This window comes from Camelus ferus, chromosome 6, assembly GCF_009834535.1.
Source record: "Camelus ferus isolate YT-003-E chromosome 6, BCGSAC_Cfer_1.0, whole genome shotgun sequence".
Lineage (NCBI taxonomy): Eukaryota > Metazoa > Chordata > Mammalia > Artiodactyla > Camelidae > Camelus > Camelus ferus.
In genome coordinates, this window is record NC_045701.1 from 59,553,915 (window position 1) to 59,574,689 (window position 20,775).

General features: G+C 33.0%; 1 protein-coding gene across 1 annotated transcript in view; it reads left to right on the forward strand.

Moving 5' to 3' along the window:
- Positions 1–349: 349 nt before the first annotated feature.
- The window catches only part of MNAT1 (MNAT1 component of CDK activating kinase), a 167,865-nt gene continuing 147,439 nt past the window's right edge, over positions 350–20,775 (forward strand). Inside the window, exon 1 of the mRNA XM_006185722.3 lies at positions 350–578. Coding sequence (XP_006185784.1) covers positions 490–578 — 89 coding nt within the window. The 5' untranslated portion in view covers positions 350–489. The remainder of the gene's footprint in view (positions 579–20,775) is intronic.

The window sequence follows — 20,775 nt, forward strand, 5'->3', positions numbered from 1 at the left end:
AAGAGTAAAAGAGAAGTATAAAGCACAGGCTATCAAACTGTTTAAAAGAAAATACTGGTCTGAATTATTCAATGTGTACAACCGGCATAAATCTTTGAAGTAATGGTAATGTTTCCTGACAGAACAAGGTGGAATCTATGTTCCTAATTGTGACACAGCACCTTGAAAAACATCGCTAGGTTCACAAAGATGAGGCTTTCCGTACAATTTGCCTTTTTAAAAGCTCTCCAACCTAACTCCAAGATACCGCGCTGGCCTACGGAAGCTGAGACCGAAGCCCCAGCTGCGGGACCGGAAAACTTGCTGCCGGAACGTTTGTGCTGTAGTGCCTTGCTTCCGGCCGGTGCTCATTCTCAAAGGACCGTCCCAGGCAAGTGCCTGTTGGTAGGAACTTGCTTGGCCACGGGTCTGACGGGGCTTGGAGGTGGTTGTGGCTGTTGGCTGTGTCTGAAGCAGGTGTCCGGGAGAGTCCCCAGGAAAGAAGGCGCCATGGACGATCAGGGCTGCCCCCGGTGTAAGACCACCAAATACCGGAACCCCTCGTTGAAGCTGATGGTGAATGTGTGCGGACACACTCTGTGAGTTGAGGGGCAGTGGGTTCTATGCTGGTGAGACGCAGTGGGTGGGAGCTCTCGAGAGAGACGGGCGATGCTTGACCTCGGTTCACCCTAAAGGGCGTCATTAGTTTCGACACTGGGAAGGAAAGTGGGAAAAGGGAACGCTGTTTCTATAAACAAACTGTATCCATTGGCCCTGAGTCTCACTGGCCTGCTTTGGACTACTAGTTCCCTGATGCGGTAACCAGCAGTTTGTCAGGTTTACCTCTCCGTAGACAATGAAAATCTCTACTGTATTTCCAAGACTATGTGGTCAACAGGGGTCCAGACATATCGCTGGTTAAAAGCATGGGGGATCGGAGTGTTTAATTTCACGCAAAATGTTTTTATTAGAACGAAGGTGCTATGAAAATTACTGTGGTTATATACCGCTGCTATTTATTGTGTGAGTTAATTTGAAACCTCGTCGGTATGCCCACTTGTCCTGTTGGAGTTTGGTTATATTTTTTTCACTAAAAGAGAAAATTCAGATTTTGGGTAGTTAATTTTGGAGGTATAATAATGGCTGGCATTTACTGAGTACACATTATGTGCCAGGCACTGTTCTAAACGCTTTATCGTGAATTATTTCATTCCCACAACAGCCCCATGAAATAGGTATTAGTAACACTCTCATTTCACAGGGAAGGAAACAAGAGACTGTTCCAGGTCCCTTATCTAGTGGGCCCTGCTAGAATTGGAACACAGAATGTCTGACTCTAGAAGGCCCATTTTTTGGTGGTTGGAGAAGGAAGGAGGTTGAGTTTGTGTATTTTGAAGAAGTGCAGGAACTGGTCAGAGTTTTTCTTGCCACATTTTTATTGTCAAATGTGATTCAGTAAAGGTGGTTCTGTAAAGCATTTTGGGATGTAAGGTGCTATATCATGGGGAGTATATATTATATTCTTTGAGGTTTCTTAGAGATAAAAATGATGGATAATCTACAGTGTGTCAGACATAAATTACATGGTTAATTGTAGCTATACAACTACATATATAGGGATTTAGTAACTTACTTAAATGGTCTCTTTTTCTGGTAGAAATAGAAAGACTTGCACAATAATGATTATCTTTAAATGAATTCAAGAGACTATAAAATGTGAAAATATAGCTTTAATTATAATGACCCTATTATAATTTTCTTAATGTGAACTCATTATCATGTTCTCTGATGGAAATGGGATTTTATATATATATATATTTAAATAATGTATGTCTTGGATATCTTTTCTAAATCAGTATTTGTATGTCTTCCTCTTTAACAGTTGAATGGCAGTCCACTGTTCAGTTATACTGTAATTGATTTAACCAAAAAATTTAAATAAATATTTGGATTTTCAGGTTTTCACTAGTCTTATCTATTTATCTCCTTGAGCACTTATGCAAGTATATTTAAGATATAACAGGCAAACCACAAGTAAATGCCTAGTAGTAGAATTGTATGTGACTTAAACTTCGGTAAACATTGCCCAAATGTTCTCACAAAAGATTGTGTTGATTGTGATCCCAAAAGCTATGTATGGGAATTCCTGTTGCCACACATTTGCTGATACTGGGCATTATTATTTTTTAATCTTGCTCTTCTGGTAGATAATAACACATTACAGATTTTGATGTGAATACTTTTGATTTGTTAGAATATTGAATTTGTGCAGAATGTATTTCATGGAATTGAACTTGGGCATTTTTATGATACAGTTGTTAGACTGAAAGGAGTGGTATTATAATTTTGCATTACTAATTATATTAGTTATCTAATGCTGTGTCGAATTACCTCAAAACTTAGTACCTTACAACAATAAATGTATAGTTTCTGAGGATCAGGAATCTGAGAGTGGCTCAGCTGAATGATTCTGGCTCAGCGTCTTTCATGAGGTTTGCTCAAGCTGTTGTCTGAGACAGGAATATCTGTCTCCAAGGTCACTCATGTGGCTCTTGGCTTCAGTTCCTCCCTATGGACCCTCCATAGGGCTACACATAACATGGTGTTTCCCAGATTTAGTGATGAGAGAGGACCAGAAGCTGCAGAGCCTTTTATCATTTAATCACAAAACTCATATTATCATTGCTTCTGCTATATTTTATTTGTTAGCATGAAACAACCCTGTTAGAAGGTGAGAAAGTATTCACAAGAGTGTGGAATACCATGAGGCAGGGATTACTGGGCCACATGATTTTATTTTATTTTTTGTGTCCTCAAGTAGCAAAGGTGCTTTAGGATGCAGGTGATAAAGTGAGTAGAAGTTGTGCTTCACAAAGCTTCTGGAAGAACAGGATTATGGAAAGATTAAGTAGGAGTACTATTTATGGGAGAAATGCAGATCAGAAAGGAGAAAAGAGGTAAAACTTTATGGATCAAACCATTTAATTGAGGAGATTTGGGGGAGGGTCAAAGGCTGGCAGGACAATTAGATCTGATGTCCTCGTCTGGCTGGGATCTCTCTAACTTCACACTTGCTGAGAGTAATAATTTAATTTTTTTCCCAACATTTCTTGGCAACACTTGTCTTGAAAAACTTTGCCTATATTTGATTTTACTAAATCTCCTTTTTTTCATTTTAAACGTACATAAGACACAAAGTAGTAAAGTAAACAAAAACACACCCTGATATATAAAAGTAAATATTTTGCCACATTTACTTAAGGTCTCTCTCTTTATCTTTTTTTCTCTGTCCCCCTCTCTGTCTTATTTACTGATGTTGCTGGGTAGTTTTGAAGAGTTACCAGTCTGAATTTGATGATTGCATCCCTGTTGTATTAATTTGTTCTTCTGTATCTTCTCTAAATTGTTAGTTATTTTTAGAAATTTATCAGATTAAAGTTCAATTTACTTACTGTTGGAAAGGATAGTTGATCAGTAGTATTAATTAATTTGTTTAATATGCTGGGCTTATCCAGTACCTTTTTTGCAAATTAGGAAACAATGCCTCTTCTGGGCAGAAAAATTAGAAAAAGGCACTCATTTTGGGTAGAAGAATTAGAAAAAGGGGAGTTTTTACATATGTTGTTGCTAATTTCTAACTTAATTCTGTTGTAGTAAGAGAACACACTTTGCTAAATTTCAGTCTTTTGAAATTTTCTGAAAATTTATTTATGGTCCAGCATATGGTCTGCCTTGGTGAGCAATCAATGTATATCTGAAAAGAATGTGTATTCTGTGGCTGTTAGGTGTAGTGTATGTCACTTAGGTCAAGTTGATTGATAGTGTTACTTAGATCTTCTGTATCCTTACTAATTTATTTTATCTACTCATTTTTGTCAGTTACTCCAGCTAGATTGTGGATTTGCCTATTCCTTCTTTTAGGTCTGTCATGCTTCATATATTTTGAAACTGTCTTATTAGGTACAGAGATATTTAGAACTGCTATGCCTTCCTGATGAATTTATACTTTTGTCGTGAAATGTTCCTTTTTGTTTTTTGTAATACTCTTTGTCCTGAAGTTTTTGTCTGATATTATGTCATCTCTTATGCTTACTGTTTGATGGTATACCTTTCTCTTTTCTTTTGCTTTCAACCAATGTGTGTCTTATATCTTGTAGACAGTACATAGTTGGTCTTGCTTTTTAATGTGGTCCAACATCTCTGCCTTTTATTGATGTGTTAGCCCCTTTATTTTTAATGTAATTTTTGATATCATTGGGTTTAAGTCTATTTGTTTTCCATTTGTCCCTTTTTTTGTTGTTCTTGTTCCTTTCTTGCCTTATTTTGGATTGATTGGATATTTTTAAGTATTGGCCTATTAGAAATAGCTCTTTATTGTTTTATTATTATTATTATTATTATTTTAGTGATTTCTCCAAGTATAACAAAGTGTATCTTTATCAAAGTATATTTAGAGTCAACATCTGACACTCTCTGTTTTTTGCTTTCCATTTTAATACCCCATAAATGTGAATAATGTAATTCCATTTATATACTCCTCTCATTCTTTATGCTGATGATGTCATCCCTTTTACTTCTATATATAACTCAGTATTGTTACTTTTACTTCAAACAGTCAGTTGTCTTTAAGGAAATGTAGAGAATAAAAAATAGTCTTTTTAATAAACAACTTTATTGGGCTATAATTCATATACCATAAAATTCTCTCATTTAAAGTGTAGACTCAGTTACTTTTAGTATATTCTTAGAGATATGCATTTATCACCACAATTAATTCTAGAACATTTTTGTTATTCCACAAAGAAACCCCTTACTATTTAGCCATTACCCTCCAACCATGCTCTCTCCCCCACCTCCTATCCTAGGCAACCACTAATTGCCTTTCTGTCCCAATGTATTGTCTATTCTGGACATTTCATTTAAATGAAATCAAATAATATATGGTCCTCTGTGATTGGTTTTTACTTAGTATAATGTTTTCAAGGTTCATCCATGATGTAGCATGTATCAAGACTTTATTTCTTTTTGCTACTGAATACTATTCCATTGTATGGATATACCACATTTTGTTTATCCATTCATTAGTTGATGGACATTTGGGTTGTTTCTTCTTTTTGACTATTATGCATAATACTGCTATGACATTCACGTGCAATTTTTTGTATGACAAATGATTTTGTTTTTCTCGGGTATGTACTTTGGAGTATAACTGTTGGATCATATAACTCTGTTTATTCATTTTAGGAGTTGTAAGACTTCCAAAGTGACTATACAATCTTACATTCCTACCAGCAGTGTATGAGGGCTCCAGTTTCTCTACATCTTTTGCCAACACTTGTTATAATTTGTCTTTTTGATTACAACCATCCTAATGGATGTAAAGCAGTGAAATGTATGTTCACCTTCTTATTTACCTTCTTTAGTGTCTTTCTTCCTTCTTTTGGATCTGATGTTACAGTTGTATTGATTTTTTTTTTCCGTCTGAAGAACATTCTGTAGTATTTCTTGTAGTACAGATCTGTTGATGAAGAATTCTCCCAAATTTTGTTTTTGTGAGTGTTTATGTTTCACCCTACTGTTTGAAGGATATTTTTGCTTATATGAAATTTTGGGTTGTCATTTCACCCCTTGAAAGATATTCCAATGTTTTCTGATCTCCATTGTTTGTGGTAATAAGTTAGCTGTTACTCATCCTTGGTCCTTTTAATGTAAACATCTTTTGGGGCTGCTTTCAAGATTTTCTCTTTATCTTTGTTTTCTAGCAGTTTGCATGTAAGTCTAGGTGTGCTTTTCTTTGTGTTCATCCTAGTTAAGGTTTGCTGATTTTGGAACTCTAAGTCAATGTTTTTCATCTTATTTGGAAAATTTCAGTGATTCTTTCTGCACTATTTTCACTCTGTTCTCATTTTGGAACTCTGATTACATGTATGTTGGACTCTTTGATATTGTTCTTTAAGTTGCTGAGGTACTATTCATTTTTGTTCAACATTTTTCTCTGTTTTTCAGATTAGATGCTTTTCATTAATCTATATTCAAGTTACTGACTCCCATCTGCCATTTCCAATCTTCTGTTAAACCTATTCAGTAGATTTTTTCATTTATTATACTTTTGTTCTAGAGTTTTCATCTTGTTCTTTTCTATTGTTTTTATTTCTCATTAGATTTCTTATCTGTATGATCATTAAGTTCATATTTTCCTTTACTTTGTTGAATGTATTTTTCCTTTAATTCTTAGAACATATTTTCTGTTAGTTCTTTAAAACTATTTAAAATAGCTGATGTTAAAGTCAGTCAGCTAGATCCAACATCTTTGCTGTTTCAGGGTTTGTTTCTGACTACTCCTTTTTTTAAACTATGGGTCACATTTTTCTTTCTTTTTTCACTTTTAGTATTTTTTTCAATTGTATACTGGATCATGTAAATGGTACTAGAAAGTGCAAATTCTATCTTTCTGTGACGAGTGCTGTTTTTTAAAATTCTTATAAGTAGTTCAATTCTGACTGATTATCTTAAACTTTGTAGGCTTGGTTTTAATCTTTGCTAGGATAGGTCTGTGGAGAGCCCATTGTGTTTCCTTACTTCACTACAACTCAGTCTCCAAACTTTTAATTCCTTGCAGAACTTGTTGGGGCTTGATTTTAGGCTTTGTTAGGGTGAGTCTACAATAAGTCTTATTCTATGATGTGGTCCTTACTCTTAGTTGAGGCCTTTTTTTGTATCTCAGCTGGATGTCTGAGGTAATAAGGGTAATAATGTGGTTTCTCTACTCTGGGTGGGAACTCTGAGTATACCTAGTACTCCTTAACTACCCTCTGTTCCTCTCTCAGCCATTCTCTTTTAAGCCTTGTTTGGTTTTGCCCTGCATATGTGGAGTCTGTTCCTTGGCCGGGGACTTATGGGGGTTCCCTGCACAGACTTCTGGGCTCTCTGCCATACAGATTTCAACCACATCAGCTGCACTCAACTCTAATCTCTGCCTATTCAGCTTAGCACAACCACTGTGCCCTTCTTAAACCCTTGCTTGCTGGGCTGTGGTCATGGTAGTTGTCCCCAGGTAGAAAGATGAGGCAATTGTAGGGCTCACCTTGTGAATTTCCCATCTCTAGGGGATTATAATCTTTGTGTTGCCCATTGTCTAATGCCTGTAAACACTTGTTTTATACATTTTGCTTGTTTTATGGTTGCTCACTGTGGGAATGCTAGTCTGACATCAGCTATTCCATCATGTTTGTTAGGAAAAGCTGGCCTTACTATTGTTGAGGCACTTACTTCTGTGTACATGTTTGTTTTCTATACATCAAAATTGGCAGTTGCTTGTATGGTCATCTAACATTTCTATCCTTTTGTAGTTTCTGATTTTTTTCTTTTTACTACCTCAGCTTTTTCCCTAAAGCTTTTCTAAACATTCTTTTCTTCTTCTTTTTTCAAATGGAGTGAGCATTTTGAAGTTGATTAGGATATAATGTTGCAGAATAGCACTGGAGAATTAATATCTCATATCTGTGGATGGTAATAACAATGAAGATCTCAAAACCATACTCGTGAAGGGGAGATGGTTTTTGCTTTCACAGCATGTATGAGTTGATGTCTCATGTATTTTAATAATCCAAATCCATTGAGTAATAGAAAGAACACTGAATCACGAGTTAGAAAATCTAGATTGTAGTTCTGCCACAAACTGGCCAGTTTTAGACCATTCATTTAACTTTGTTAGTTTATTTAGAACAGATAATTTTTAGCTCCCTTCAGTTTCTTAAAATCTGGGTAATTTAGTTAAATTTAGTTAAATCATTGTAGTCAGTAATTGTACTCTTTTTCTTTGACCTTATGCCATTAATAAAACTGTTTCATAAGATATTAACATTTTAGTTATTTTTATTACCTGTGACTTTTCCTTTACCAATATGGGAGAGAGCTGATCACTCTGTTTACAAAATATGTATACATAGATATGGATTGGCTATTTTATGGCTGTGTTTTTTGGTTTAACTAAAAATGACTGTTAGTACATAAATGACTGTTAGTACATTTTTGTCTTTAAGATGCTGTGTGTGCATTTCAGTTCCTTCTCTTATTGAATGTAACTAAATGTCATAGGTCTTTAAAACTGTGGTTACTAAATATTTAGTAATTATGTTATTTGTAAGGTTTCTTTTGTATGTGTAAGTATAGCCCTATCCCCTTATGACTCTTCTTCTCTAGTTCTTTTCTTTTATACTGGGAATTCTTTTTTAAGATTAATTTAGCTGCTGAAAATATATATATATATATATATATACACACACATATGTATATATATGAATTATATGTATATATCCATCTTTCCTTTGAAGTTATATTGTCAAATTTGTGTTCTAAGATTCAAACAGGTAATATGAAGCTGTTTATTAGGTGTTCAGACTTAATTGTTAAAACACAAGTTAGTTTATTCTGCAAGAATCTGAGGCAATAGCACATTAGTTTCCTTAGGGATATAAGTATGAATAGAGATAGTTTATTTTCTCATTGCATTTTTTCTGCTGTGGGCATAAAACATTATGTCTAACAAATATGTAGTTTGCCTGATTTTGAATCCTAGGTTTGCTACTTATTCTTAGCTGTGTGATTTAGGGAAAACTAGTTTTTTTCTTTCAGCCTTTGTTTTCTCATCTGTGTAGTGTGTTTACAGTAGCATATACCTCGTAGGATTATAGTGAAGATTAAATGAGGCACAGTTCAAGTAAGTTTAAGAATTCAGGTAAATTTAAGAGTAAACTTATTCTGTAGTCAACTGTAAAGAGTTACTTTGAGTATTCTAAATGCAGAAAAATACAGTTTTTAGGTTAAGTTTCAGGAATCTTTTGGCAATTTATTTCCTGTTTACTTAGCAACTAGTCCCTGAGATAGTAAATGGAATGAGAATGAACTGAATGAAAATTCAACCTACTTATTTTAATGATTTTCCTCAAGTTTCAAATATGTTAAGCTTTTGTTTTAAAAATAAGAAGTAAGACAACTGCAATTTATTAGTTGTTAGTGTTTACTAATATATATGTTTGCACTCATATACTCAGTAAATTTAGGCCACAGATTCCTAAATTTGCCTCATCCTAGGAATATCTTGGGTGCTTATTTAAAATATTAATTTCTAGGCTTTACCATAGATCTTTGGGGGAGGGACCTTGTAATTTATGCTGGCTGTCTAGGGGAGTCTTATGTTCAAGCAATTTTGAAAGACACTTCTGAGTATACAACAGTGAATGTGGGAGACATGATTACTGCTAACCCCATTAGTTTTATAGTGTTTTAGGTCTGCTTTTGAGTCATTAAGAGGAAATTAGTTTTTCTCTCTTCTTTATAAGGAAGAAAAGGCGAGTTTAGAGTTACAAAAATATTCTTTGTAATTAAGATGTGAAAATACTCTTTATGCTATTTGTTAAACATACTATTTGTTTAAAAAATACTGTTAAAGAAACAGAAACCTGAAATCCTGAAACCTTATTGTAACCATTCTGCTGATTTAGGAAAAGGGCCTTTGGGGAAGCAAACAATTTTGGTGGGTATATCTTAAACTTAACGCATTTTTGCAAGATTAACATCAAGGGATAAAAATGTTTAGGTGGCTCCAAATGCTTAAGTATTTTTGTGGAGCAGTCACTGAAGAGGAAAGATTAAAATATTAGCCCCTTTAGGAAAGCAGAATGCGATGTCTGATTTGGCTGTCAGGCTGAGATTGGAAGCCTGTGCAAAAAAAATGCTACAAAGTGCTATTTGTTTTGTCAAAAGGGTTGAGAGGAGGTTGGCAGATATGATTAATGTAAACTTGGAAGCTTAGCAATCATCTTTTTAGTTCTGTTCTACAACTGTTCCCCTTTTTTTAACAGATGGGGAAATTGAAGCCTAAGAAAGGTTGTATGGTTGCATTACTCACCTGGCCAGCTCTATTTTCTTCTCTCTGTGTAAACCCCAATTAGAAATTATTCAAATAAATTTTGATCACATTTGCTAAGTAAAATTATTATTAATGTAATACAACTAGATTGTAACTCAAGCCCATTTTATGTGAAAAATGAAAATACTGCAGTATTATCAAAATCAATTTGATATGCTTAGAATGCTCTTTATATTTTAGTTTCCAGGATGCTAGCTTAAAATAAAAAAATACTTTAAATATTCAATAATGATTTTTCTGTCAGTTTTTACTTTACCATGTCTTTGTTTTTGATAATACATAAACAATGTCACAGTGTTTGCTCTTTGAGGCATAATCATATGCAAATTAGAAATCCTAAATTTATTATTTATGTCATGAAATGATTTGGAAGATAACTTTTTTTTTTATCAGAAACAAACTTTATTCCCTCTTTTTCTATTATCATTTAGTTTTTTTGGAGAGCAAAAGATCTCAATATCTCTGAAAAATCTGTAATTATGTTATATGCAAGTGTCTAGAAAGATTATATGAAACACCATGTAAGGATAATTTATTTTGTAGTATTTTTATTTTACATATTTCACTTTTGACATTGTGTGTCAAAAATGTATATTATATACATGCAGAAACATATATGTATTCCCTACAAAAAGACAAGAAAATGTAAAATTTAATGGACTTCATTAGAAATGTTTTGCAATTGTAGGTTTCCTTTCATTTGTTAAGTTAGAATATGTGAAAACTAGAATTTTGAGATGAAGAAAAATGATTGTATACCTCACTCATGTTTTTTAGAAAACAAATATGATAGTGGCTGTATCATTGAAAATTAATGAGGGCTCCATCAATATGGTGCAGTGCCTCTGCATCATTGATTTATTTATATTTAATGAGCCTGCTATTCTAATTTCAGGTAACTGAAGCAAACTGCATCTAGCACTAACTCTGATTTACTTACAAACAATTCATTCCATTAAAATATAAATGTCTTAATATCTACCAATGTTAAGTATAATTTCTTCATAAATAATTCTACAGTGTTTACTTTCTGGGTATGACTAACCTGTCTACTGTTTCAGATAATGTTACTGGAACATGTTCTTTTATTTGATCTTATTTCTTGCTATTGATCTGTGTAGTTGGAGTAGAAAACATGGGAGAAAAAAACTTTTAGAAAGTAATAGGATTGTGAAGCATGACATGGCAGATGTTATATTTTTGAGATCTGTTGATGCATATATGAGAACCATTTAAGGGTATATTTCTATATTGTTTGGCATTAGGAATATGGCTTAATATTTACATTTACTTTAGTTTTAGTTTAACATGCTTTTGTTTTAAGATGTCTATTTTGTTAGTTTTATTGAAAAGATAGTATTAAAACATTTTTTGACAAAAGATTATATATAATACTTTTATAAGGCACTTATTTTAATTTTTAACCTTCTGATTAAGTGTGCCCACATACACAAATGAACAATTATAGAAATCAATTTATAATGTGCAGTTTTTATAGAACAGAAATTTGCTCAACTACCTTTATTTTCTAAAAATGCTAATATCGCCAGTCAAATGAATATGTAATTGATATCTTAAAATTTAATAAAATAGTGTCAGCACAAAGAAATTCCTTATCCATTTTTGCAGTATGCCCAATCAACTGATGGCAAAGAGAGTGAGTTTCTTTATAAGTTGAGGTTGATAAGCAGAATTTTAAAGATAAAAATCCTTACTCTTAAGATAGTTTAAATGTATTTCTAAGACCTAAAATGTGATATGTTGCAATAGATGTTTCTTTCTGCATTATTCAGATTGTGAATGTCTTATTTCTCATAATTGTATCTGGTGCATTTATTAATATTTAATTCCTTTTGGAGGTTAATTGCAAAAAGCAGTCTATGTAATGTGCTACAACTAAATGTGAAAGCATAACAATTTATAGTAGGAATGGTGTCAATAATAATAAATTGCCATAGCTAGTGTAAGTTTAGTGCTTGTAATTCCCCCTTGGGAAATACATTATTTGTGTCTCCTTTTTATGAATTTTGGGTTTATATTATTTGAAATTAGAATAGAAACTAACATTTTTATGTTATATGCAGAAGTTAGAATGTAGCAAACTAGAGATCATTGAAAATATATGGTCAGAGTGGATTGATTAATAAAATACCACTCTGACAATTATATACGTATGTAGATACCAAGATTTTTTTTTTTCCTACCAAAAGATAGAACCAGTAATCAAACCTATGCTTTTCAGTTATATTCTTTTTACCAACACTGTGTTCCCAATTGTTGTATTCATTTATGGATTTTTGGCTTCTAGATTATCCTTACAGAGAGACATTTTGGTGCAGTGTTAAAAGCTTCAACTTTGGAATCAAAGAAACTTGAGTTAAATCCTCATGCTACCACTTACTAGTTATGTGACCTTCAGCAAAGACTTTTTGACCCCCAGATTCCTAAATCTCTAAAATGGTGATAAAAATAATACTGCCTACTGTATAGGTTTGTTGTGAAGGTTAAATAAGTGGCAATTTGTACAAAGTGCTTGGCATATTATGCTTGGCATGTAGCAGCTAATATTTATTGGGCACTTACTATTAAGAGTGGTGGTGTCAATCTTAACTGTTATGTAGTGTTTCTTTGTGGAAAACTGTAAATATTTGCAATAATAGAGAATTTTAAGTGTGCTAAGTGTACTTGTCAACCAGATGTAATCACAGCCAGCAATTTCTATGCATATGCATTTAAAAAAATTAAACACAAATGGGATTGTGCTACATAAGTGTGTCTGCAACTTCATTCACTCATTTATCAGAGTATCTTGGATAGCTTCTCATGTTTGAGCATGTAGATGTATGTTATTCTTTTTTTATGGTTGCAGAATATTCCATTTTTGAAATATATTAACTTATTTAATGTGTCATATATTAATGGAAGTTTTGGTTGTTTCTAGATATTTAGTATTGTAATTTTTCATTACATATCCTTGTCTTTGTGTGTATGCAAGTGTATCTATAGGATAAATTGTTAACAGCAGAATGTGCATTTAAAATTTTATTAGGTATTACCAATTTTTATTCTGTTTTGCTTTTTTTCAACCTTATAAGGTAGAATTGACATCTATTAAACTGCACATATTTAAATTTTACAGTTTAATTAGTTTCGACATAATTATGCACCCATGAAACCATCACCAAAAATTAAGGTAACAAATACTTCTATTAACCCCCCAGATTTCCTTATACAATTTGTAATCCTTTCTTCCCTCTACTCTCATCCTCAGGCAACAATTTGATTTGCTTTTTCTTATCATAGAGTTGTTTGCTTTTACTATAATTTCATGTAGAATCATATAGTCTGTATTCTTTTTTTTTTTTGTCCTTCTTTCAATCAGCTTAATTATTTTGAAATTCACCCATGTTGTTTTATCAGTGATTTGTTCCTCTTTATAACTGAGTAGTAGTCTATTGTATAGATGTACTAATTTATTTATCTATTCACCAGTTAATGGACCCTTGACTTGTTTCCAGTTGTTAGTATTACAAAAGAGCTGCTATGAATGTTCATGTGAGGTCTTTGTGTAAACATATGTTTTTGTTTCTTGTACAATACCTAAGAGTGGCATGGCTGGGTTGTATGGTAGTCTTATGTTTAACTTTTTAAATTTTATAGTTTTAGATTTTACATGTAAATCTGTGATCCATTTGGAGTTAATTTTTGTGTATGGTGTGAGGTAAGAGTGGTTCCCCCACAACCCCTCAAGGACATCTGGTTGATCTAGCACCATTTGTTGAAATGCCTTTCATTTTTTCATTGGGTTGCCTTAACGTTTTTGCCAAAAATCAACTGACTAAAAAAATATGGATCTGCTTCTGAACTCTGTATCCTCTTCCATTATACATATCTGTGCCAGTGCAAACTGTTTTAATTACTCCAACTTTGTGATAAATCTTGAAATCAGGTAGTATAAGTTCTCCATCTTTGTTTTTTATTTTAAAAATTGCTGTGGTTATTCTAGGTCATTTGCATTTCTGTGTAACATTTGGAATCAGTTTGTCAACTTTTGTAAAAATGCCTGCTGAAATATTGATTGGGATTGCTTTGAATTTGGGGAAAATTGCCGTCTTGACAATACTGAGTATTCTAGTCAATGAACATGATTTATCTTTTCATTTATTTAAGTCTTTAATTTTGCTCAGCAGTGCTTTGTAGTTTTCAGTATAGACATCTTGGACAACTTTTATTGTATTTGTTTCTAGCTAATTTGTATTTTTTTGGTTCTACTATATATATAGTGTTTAAAATTTTTTTTCACTTTCCAATTGTTTGCTACTAGTATACAAGAATACAGTTGACTCTTGTATATTAACTTTGTATCCTGCAATTTTGATAAATTCATTTATTTTAGTAGTAAATTTGTAGATTCCCTGGGATTTTCTATGTAAACAATCATATCATCTGTAAATAGAGCTATTTTACTTCTTTCATTCCAGTCTTTATTTACTCATTTATTTAGCTGGAACCTCTACAGTAATTCTGAATAGAAGTTGAAAATGGGCATTTTTTTGCCTTGTTCTTGGTCTTGAGAGGATGAAATTCAGTCTTTCATCATTAAATATGATCCCCTTTTCCAGTCTGAGGAAGTTCCTTACTATTCTTAGTTTGCTGAGAGGGTTTTTTTTTCCCTTCTAAAATCATGAATTGGTTTTGAATAGTGTCAACACCTTTTCTTAATCTATTTGAAATAACCATGTGGTTTTTCTCCTTTATTCTGATAATATGGTGAATTAAATCAACATTGTGTTTTTTGGCCTTAACCCTAACATATCATGATGTTTTATTATCTTCATATGCTGTTAGATTTGGTTTACTAATACTTTGCTAAGGATTGTTACTTGGATATCCTGTAATTTTTTTTTTGTAATGACTTTGTTAGGTTTTAATATTAGAATTAGTCTGACCTCATAAAACCAATTGTGCTGTGTATTAGCTATCTATTTCTTTGTAACAAATTATTTCAAAATTTAGTAACTAAAAAGCACAAATATTATCTCATTGTTTCTGTGAGAAAGGAATTCACTGGTGGCTTAGCTGGGAGATTCTGGCTCAAGATCTTTCATAGGGCTACAATCAAGGTATAGGCTGGCGCTGTAGTCATCTTCAGGCTCTACAGGGGGAAGGATCAGCTTCTAAACTTACTTGCATGAGCTATAAGTTATCAGAAGGCTCAACTGGGGCTGGAGTTTACACTTCTAAGCTCACTCCTGTGGCTTTTGTGGGGAGTCCTCAGTTCTTTAGTGTTTGCTGGCTACAGGCCTCAGTTCTTTGTTACAGGGGTCTTTCCTCAGAGTTTATTTATTGTCATAACAACATGGTAACTTTTTTTACCTAGACTAAAACTAGCTATGGAAGTCTGGCATTTTCCCTTGAGTGAAACTAGCTCTCCTTGTGAACTAGCTTTGGAAGTTTGACACTTCCATTTCTGCCACATTCTGTTTGTTAGAGTCTTAAGTACAGCCCACATTCAGCGGGGAGGGGAATTACGCTTCAACTTTTGATGAGAGAGATATTGAAGAATTTGTGGACATATATAAAACCACATAAACCATATATCTGTATGTTTATCATTGTTATAGCCCAAATCTAAGAGGGCTCCCAATGATCCTTGCCTCCTGATATTCATGCCTTTGTGTAATTTCTTCCCAAATTGTATCCGAGTTGCTTGTGTGACCAATAGAATATGAAGTGATGGCTTGTCACTTCCAAGGCTAGCTAGCTCATAAAAAATTGCGACTTTCTCATGGACCACTTCTGTGTCGTAAGCAGCCATGTGGAAAGGCCCAGGTGGTGAGAAACTGAAGCCTCCAGACAATTGCCATGTGAGTGAGCCATCTTACAAGTGAATTCTCTAGCCCTAGTCATGTCTTCAGATGACTGGTTAACATCTTGGCAAATAAACTACTACTGGGTTCCTGGCACTCAGAAACTATACGAGATAATAAAACTTTATTGTTTTAAGCTGCTAAGTTTGGGAGTATTTTGTTATACAGTAACAATAACTAATAAAGTAACTTCACCCTTGTTAAAACAGGATAACAAGATACATTGCCAAAACTCTTATTAGGGATTTTTTTTTTTTATGATAATGGGGTAAGATTTCTAGGGGCCTATGTCAGATAAGCCACTGTCATTATGTAGAGAAGTGGTTCTTGTTCCAGGGCAAATAAACTACTTTGATTTAGAAGTAAACTCAGAGGAATCCAGTAGTATTGTTCATGAAAGCTTTGATAATAATTCAGTGCTTTTAGTGAGAACCGTGTAAGTTTCCTATCATTGACTAAGGTCTTGATTAAATTTTATGATAATGCATGAAATAGCAATTTGAGGAGCTAATTCTTTATACAAATACTTTATTTTGTTTATAGTTTTTTAAATAAGTGATAATACAGTAGTGTTGAATCTTATGTGGAATTTAAATTCTGAAGTTGTGTAAGGTAGAATTCATACATAGTAAAAGAATTACCCTTGATAAGATCAGAAATTGTTAACATGGATAAGTCAAACTTTTACTAAGTCCAGCACAGCTAGTTTTCCCATCAGCATAGGGACAAATCATTGTTTCTGCAGCTGAATATCAGATGAAATACTTGGCTCTTGTTTTGGCATTGTACTGAAGAGGCTTAACTTTACTTTTTTTTTTTCTTTTTCACTGTAAGTTACTGTAAGATATTAAATTTAGTTCCCTGTGCTATACAATATGACCTTTCTCTAAAATTATCTATTTTACGTATAGTAATTAGTATCTGCAAATCCCAAACTCCCAATTTATCCCTCTTCCCCCTCTTCCCCCTGGTAACCATAAGTTTGTTTTCTATGTTTGTGAGTCTGTGTCTGCTTTGTAAGTTCATTTGTGTCTTTTTTTTTTTAGATTCCGTATATATGTGATATCATATGGTATTTGTCTTTCTCTTTCTGGCTTACTTCACGTAGTATAATAATCTCTAGGTCTATCCATTCCCTCCCAGTGTAGGAGAGTTCTGAAAAGGCTTAACTTTAAGCACAGTTAGAGTCTAGTAAGATGTTCATCCTAGGAGCAGTATTGGAACTGAGTGCAACTGAGGAAACAGCTGAGTGATATCTCCCATTTTATGATCGTTCTGGAGCATAAATATAGTAACTGAGAGGAAAGGCTAGTGATATAGGGTACCTTTTAAAAATATCTCTCTGTCTCTTTTTGCTGAACACATAAGTTAATTTGTGTAAGTAAATATGCATATAATGTAATACCATTGTATAGTAACAGACTGCTGGTGAAACACATACTTGTCCTTTTTGGAAATAGTAGACTTTATTTCATTGTGATACTTAGATTATTTGATAGACTGTTTAATGGAATATGATGTGAAAGTTTAAGTTTTGTTGATTTCCATATAGCACAGTGTGTTCATAATGAGGAACCTATATAATTAAGAAAAGTTTCAGTTATATTCAGCCAGCATGCAGCTGGCATCCACATTTGTGGCAGACATGTATTATAAGAGGAGTAACATAAGTTTAAAATAGAACTTCTGCATTTTGATATATGCTACAATTGTCTGGAAAACTTACTGCTGGATAATGTCTCATTATTCTTGGAACATGCCTCATTATACATGAAATTCTGAACTTATATAGCAGATAAATTAATAAGTGATTTTTTCCCATTACAAAAGAGGCTGAATTTTCAAAAGTGATCACCAAGGAATTTCTTTAAATAGTACATTATTACATTTTACAGTATCTTCTGGATTTAACAGTTAAGTTAGAGGATGGAAAAATCTTGATGTCAGTGGTAGGAACTTCTTCTAATTGGAAATCAGTTAAAATGAAAATGAAAGCAAGTGTAAAGGTTTAGTGTTACTGGGAAGATACAATATGACTCACTAAAGTGTCACTGATGTACTCTTTGAGGCTACACACCTGCAGCCTAAAGCTGTAGTTTTGAGGGACTTTAATTATTAATGCAAAAGTGTTTTATAAAATAGAGCTATGTCTGATACCATATAGTTTTCTTTTAAAATGTGTAAATGCCCTCACAAATTTTTGGACAAAATTTTTTGTACTCTTTTGTATTTGGAGGCAAATGTTTTAAGAAATATTATACAGTGTATCTTCAATTTAGTTTTGACTTATTTAAAACATTAGTATAACTATTTGATCTGGACTAGAACTTTTAAGACATCATCAGCTGTGTATTCCCAAGTTATTGGCTCTCAAATGTCACTAAGAGATCAGGCCGTTTCAGTATTAAGAAATCATAATGTGGCTTTCTGCGAATGTAGAATTTATTTGGATACGTAACAAAGAATTTTAAGAAGCTGAAAATTTCCTGTTTGAAACTAATGGCGTGGAAAGTAGTTTCTTTTGTTCTATGTGGAGGAATTGATGTTTAAAGGATGAAAATGCCCACTGATCTGTCAATTTCTTATTTTAATTTAGCTCTTTCCTTAAGTTTTTGATTATTATTCCAAGTTACATCAATTTATAGACTGCATTCAAGCCACTAAGAAAATTTTATCTAAGTGCAGTTCTAAATTTCGCAATATTTTTGTGTATTTTTTTTTTTTTTTTTTTACTGTCTACACACACACACACACACACACACGAGCGAATGTTTGACATTTTCTGGTGGTCAGTTGAGATATGGCATTGAAATGCATTAACACTATATTCTATTTTGAAAATATTTTTGATAGAATATTCCTAAGCATTTGAACCAAACAGAAGCCATGAATTTGGAGTTTTAGGGCAAGACTTTATTTCCTAGATTTTCACTCATGCTATTCCGAGATTATGTCAGAAAAATGTAGAAGACAAACTGCATTTTGATTTCATTTAATACTTTCCAGATTTTTACATCCTTGTTATCTGTCTTAGAATTTTTGGTGATGAGTCACAGAGGTTCTCTTTTTATTCTCAACCCTGGAATACATAGAGAAAAGATGAGAAACAGAGAAAATGAAGTAAGAGAAGCTGTTCATACATTCCCTGGGTTTTAGATTTTTTCCTCTTCTAGACAGTACTTTGAGTCTGGTGCTTACTTCAAACTTACTGTTCTTTTAGTACTTTCTAGGTACTAGGAATTGATGATTCAAAGTTGAATAAAAGGTAATCTTTGCTGTGAGGTCTCATAGTTAGGTATGGAAGATAGACAAATAAACAAAATGTTATAATTCAGTGCAGTAATTGTTATGATAAGAGTTATTGGAGCCATCTGAGGAGCATAATTCAGGTGGTGGGGTTTAGTAGGACCAACAAATACACTAGATGACCCAAGTCAGAAGTGTGGGAGTCATTCTTGGTTTATATTCTCTGGTTTTATCCAAGCATCACTGAGTCCTGCCCATAATGTCTCCTAAATTCCAGATCACAGATTTTATAATCATTCTATGATTTAGGAAGGATTTTTTTTTTTTATTTACAAGAGCAATTATTTACTTTTTTTTTTTCTGTTCACGGAATATACTATCATGTGGATGTAGCTCTTCTAATTAGAATTTTAAAAATAATAGCAGAAAATTGAAGCTAGTTTGGATAGGGAGAAGATAAAAAACAAAAGAAACTGAAATGTGAAAGATTAAATAAGTTGCATACAACTTTTGTGCAATTGCTCAGTATATGTATTCCAAGTGGATAATATAGATTTACACCTTAATGAAATGATAGGGTCATACTAAGTTGAAATGTACACAAGTGGAATCATAGTACACTTTTACCTCAGTTTTACAATTAGTGGTAGATCTTGAGTATCAGCATATACCACTTTACCAACTCTTCAGCACTTAATATTTATTTGTATGGATGTTTTTCCTATCGGGGAAAATTTAAAAATATGAAATTTTGATGACTTTTTCTAAATTGTTTTTTTAAAAACAAAGTGCTCCAGTTAATTCCCTGCAATAGTGTATAAAAGTGCCTGTTTCTCTTTTCACTGTTGCAACACTGAGGCTTTCGTTAAGGCTATATTGGTTTTATTCCATTGTGATCACAGTTTCATATTTGTATTTAGCAACAGGTCTCCGATATGATTGTAAGAATACGGATGTAAGGTATTTTTAAATTGATGTTTGTGTTTTAAGCAAATAAACTGGTTAAAGTTTTAGTTTAAAATTATTTAACTTTCTGAGCAATAAAAGTCTGAAAGAACATTTAGAAATACAGTTGTATGAAATAGCTATTGTTTATAAGCACTTTATCTGCCTCTTATTTTTGTAAAAGAGTCATATTACAATTAGTATGAGATCTATTCTTTGGACAGCTGGAAAGCAGGATGAGGAAAATTCATTCTCCTCTTGTCCGGTAGAAGGTATATTGTGCCCTCTAGTACCAGACTTGGGGTTTTTTCAAAGGATAATGGATTCCACATAGGTGAGTCAGTCTTTTGTGTTCTTACCAGGTGCGTTACTGGTTTTCATGATGGAAGTCTAGGTACTCTCATTCAACATCAGCTTTAGCAAATTCTCCAAAAGAACACAAAGAAAATCAGAGATTTTTGCGTTTTGAGTGCAAGAAAATGAATTTCTTCAACTCTTTTGGCCATTGTACTTTTTCTTGCTGGATGCTTATAAACTGTAACTCCTTTGAAAAATGTATGTAATGTATGTAGTTTCCCTTTTTCTTTTCTTTTTTTTTCTTTTTGCATAGATTGTGTGTCATGATACATTCATTTAATTTAGAACATGGAAGAAAGTATATAGACTTAATGGTTTTTTTTTCTAGCCTATAAACTGGACTATGTTAGGTGGGGAATGATTCCCATTTATAGAAGGTAATCCGTGTTCCAGATTCTAGGAACAGTCAAGTTCACATAGATATCTGGAATTGCCAATCATTTGATA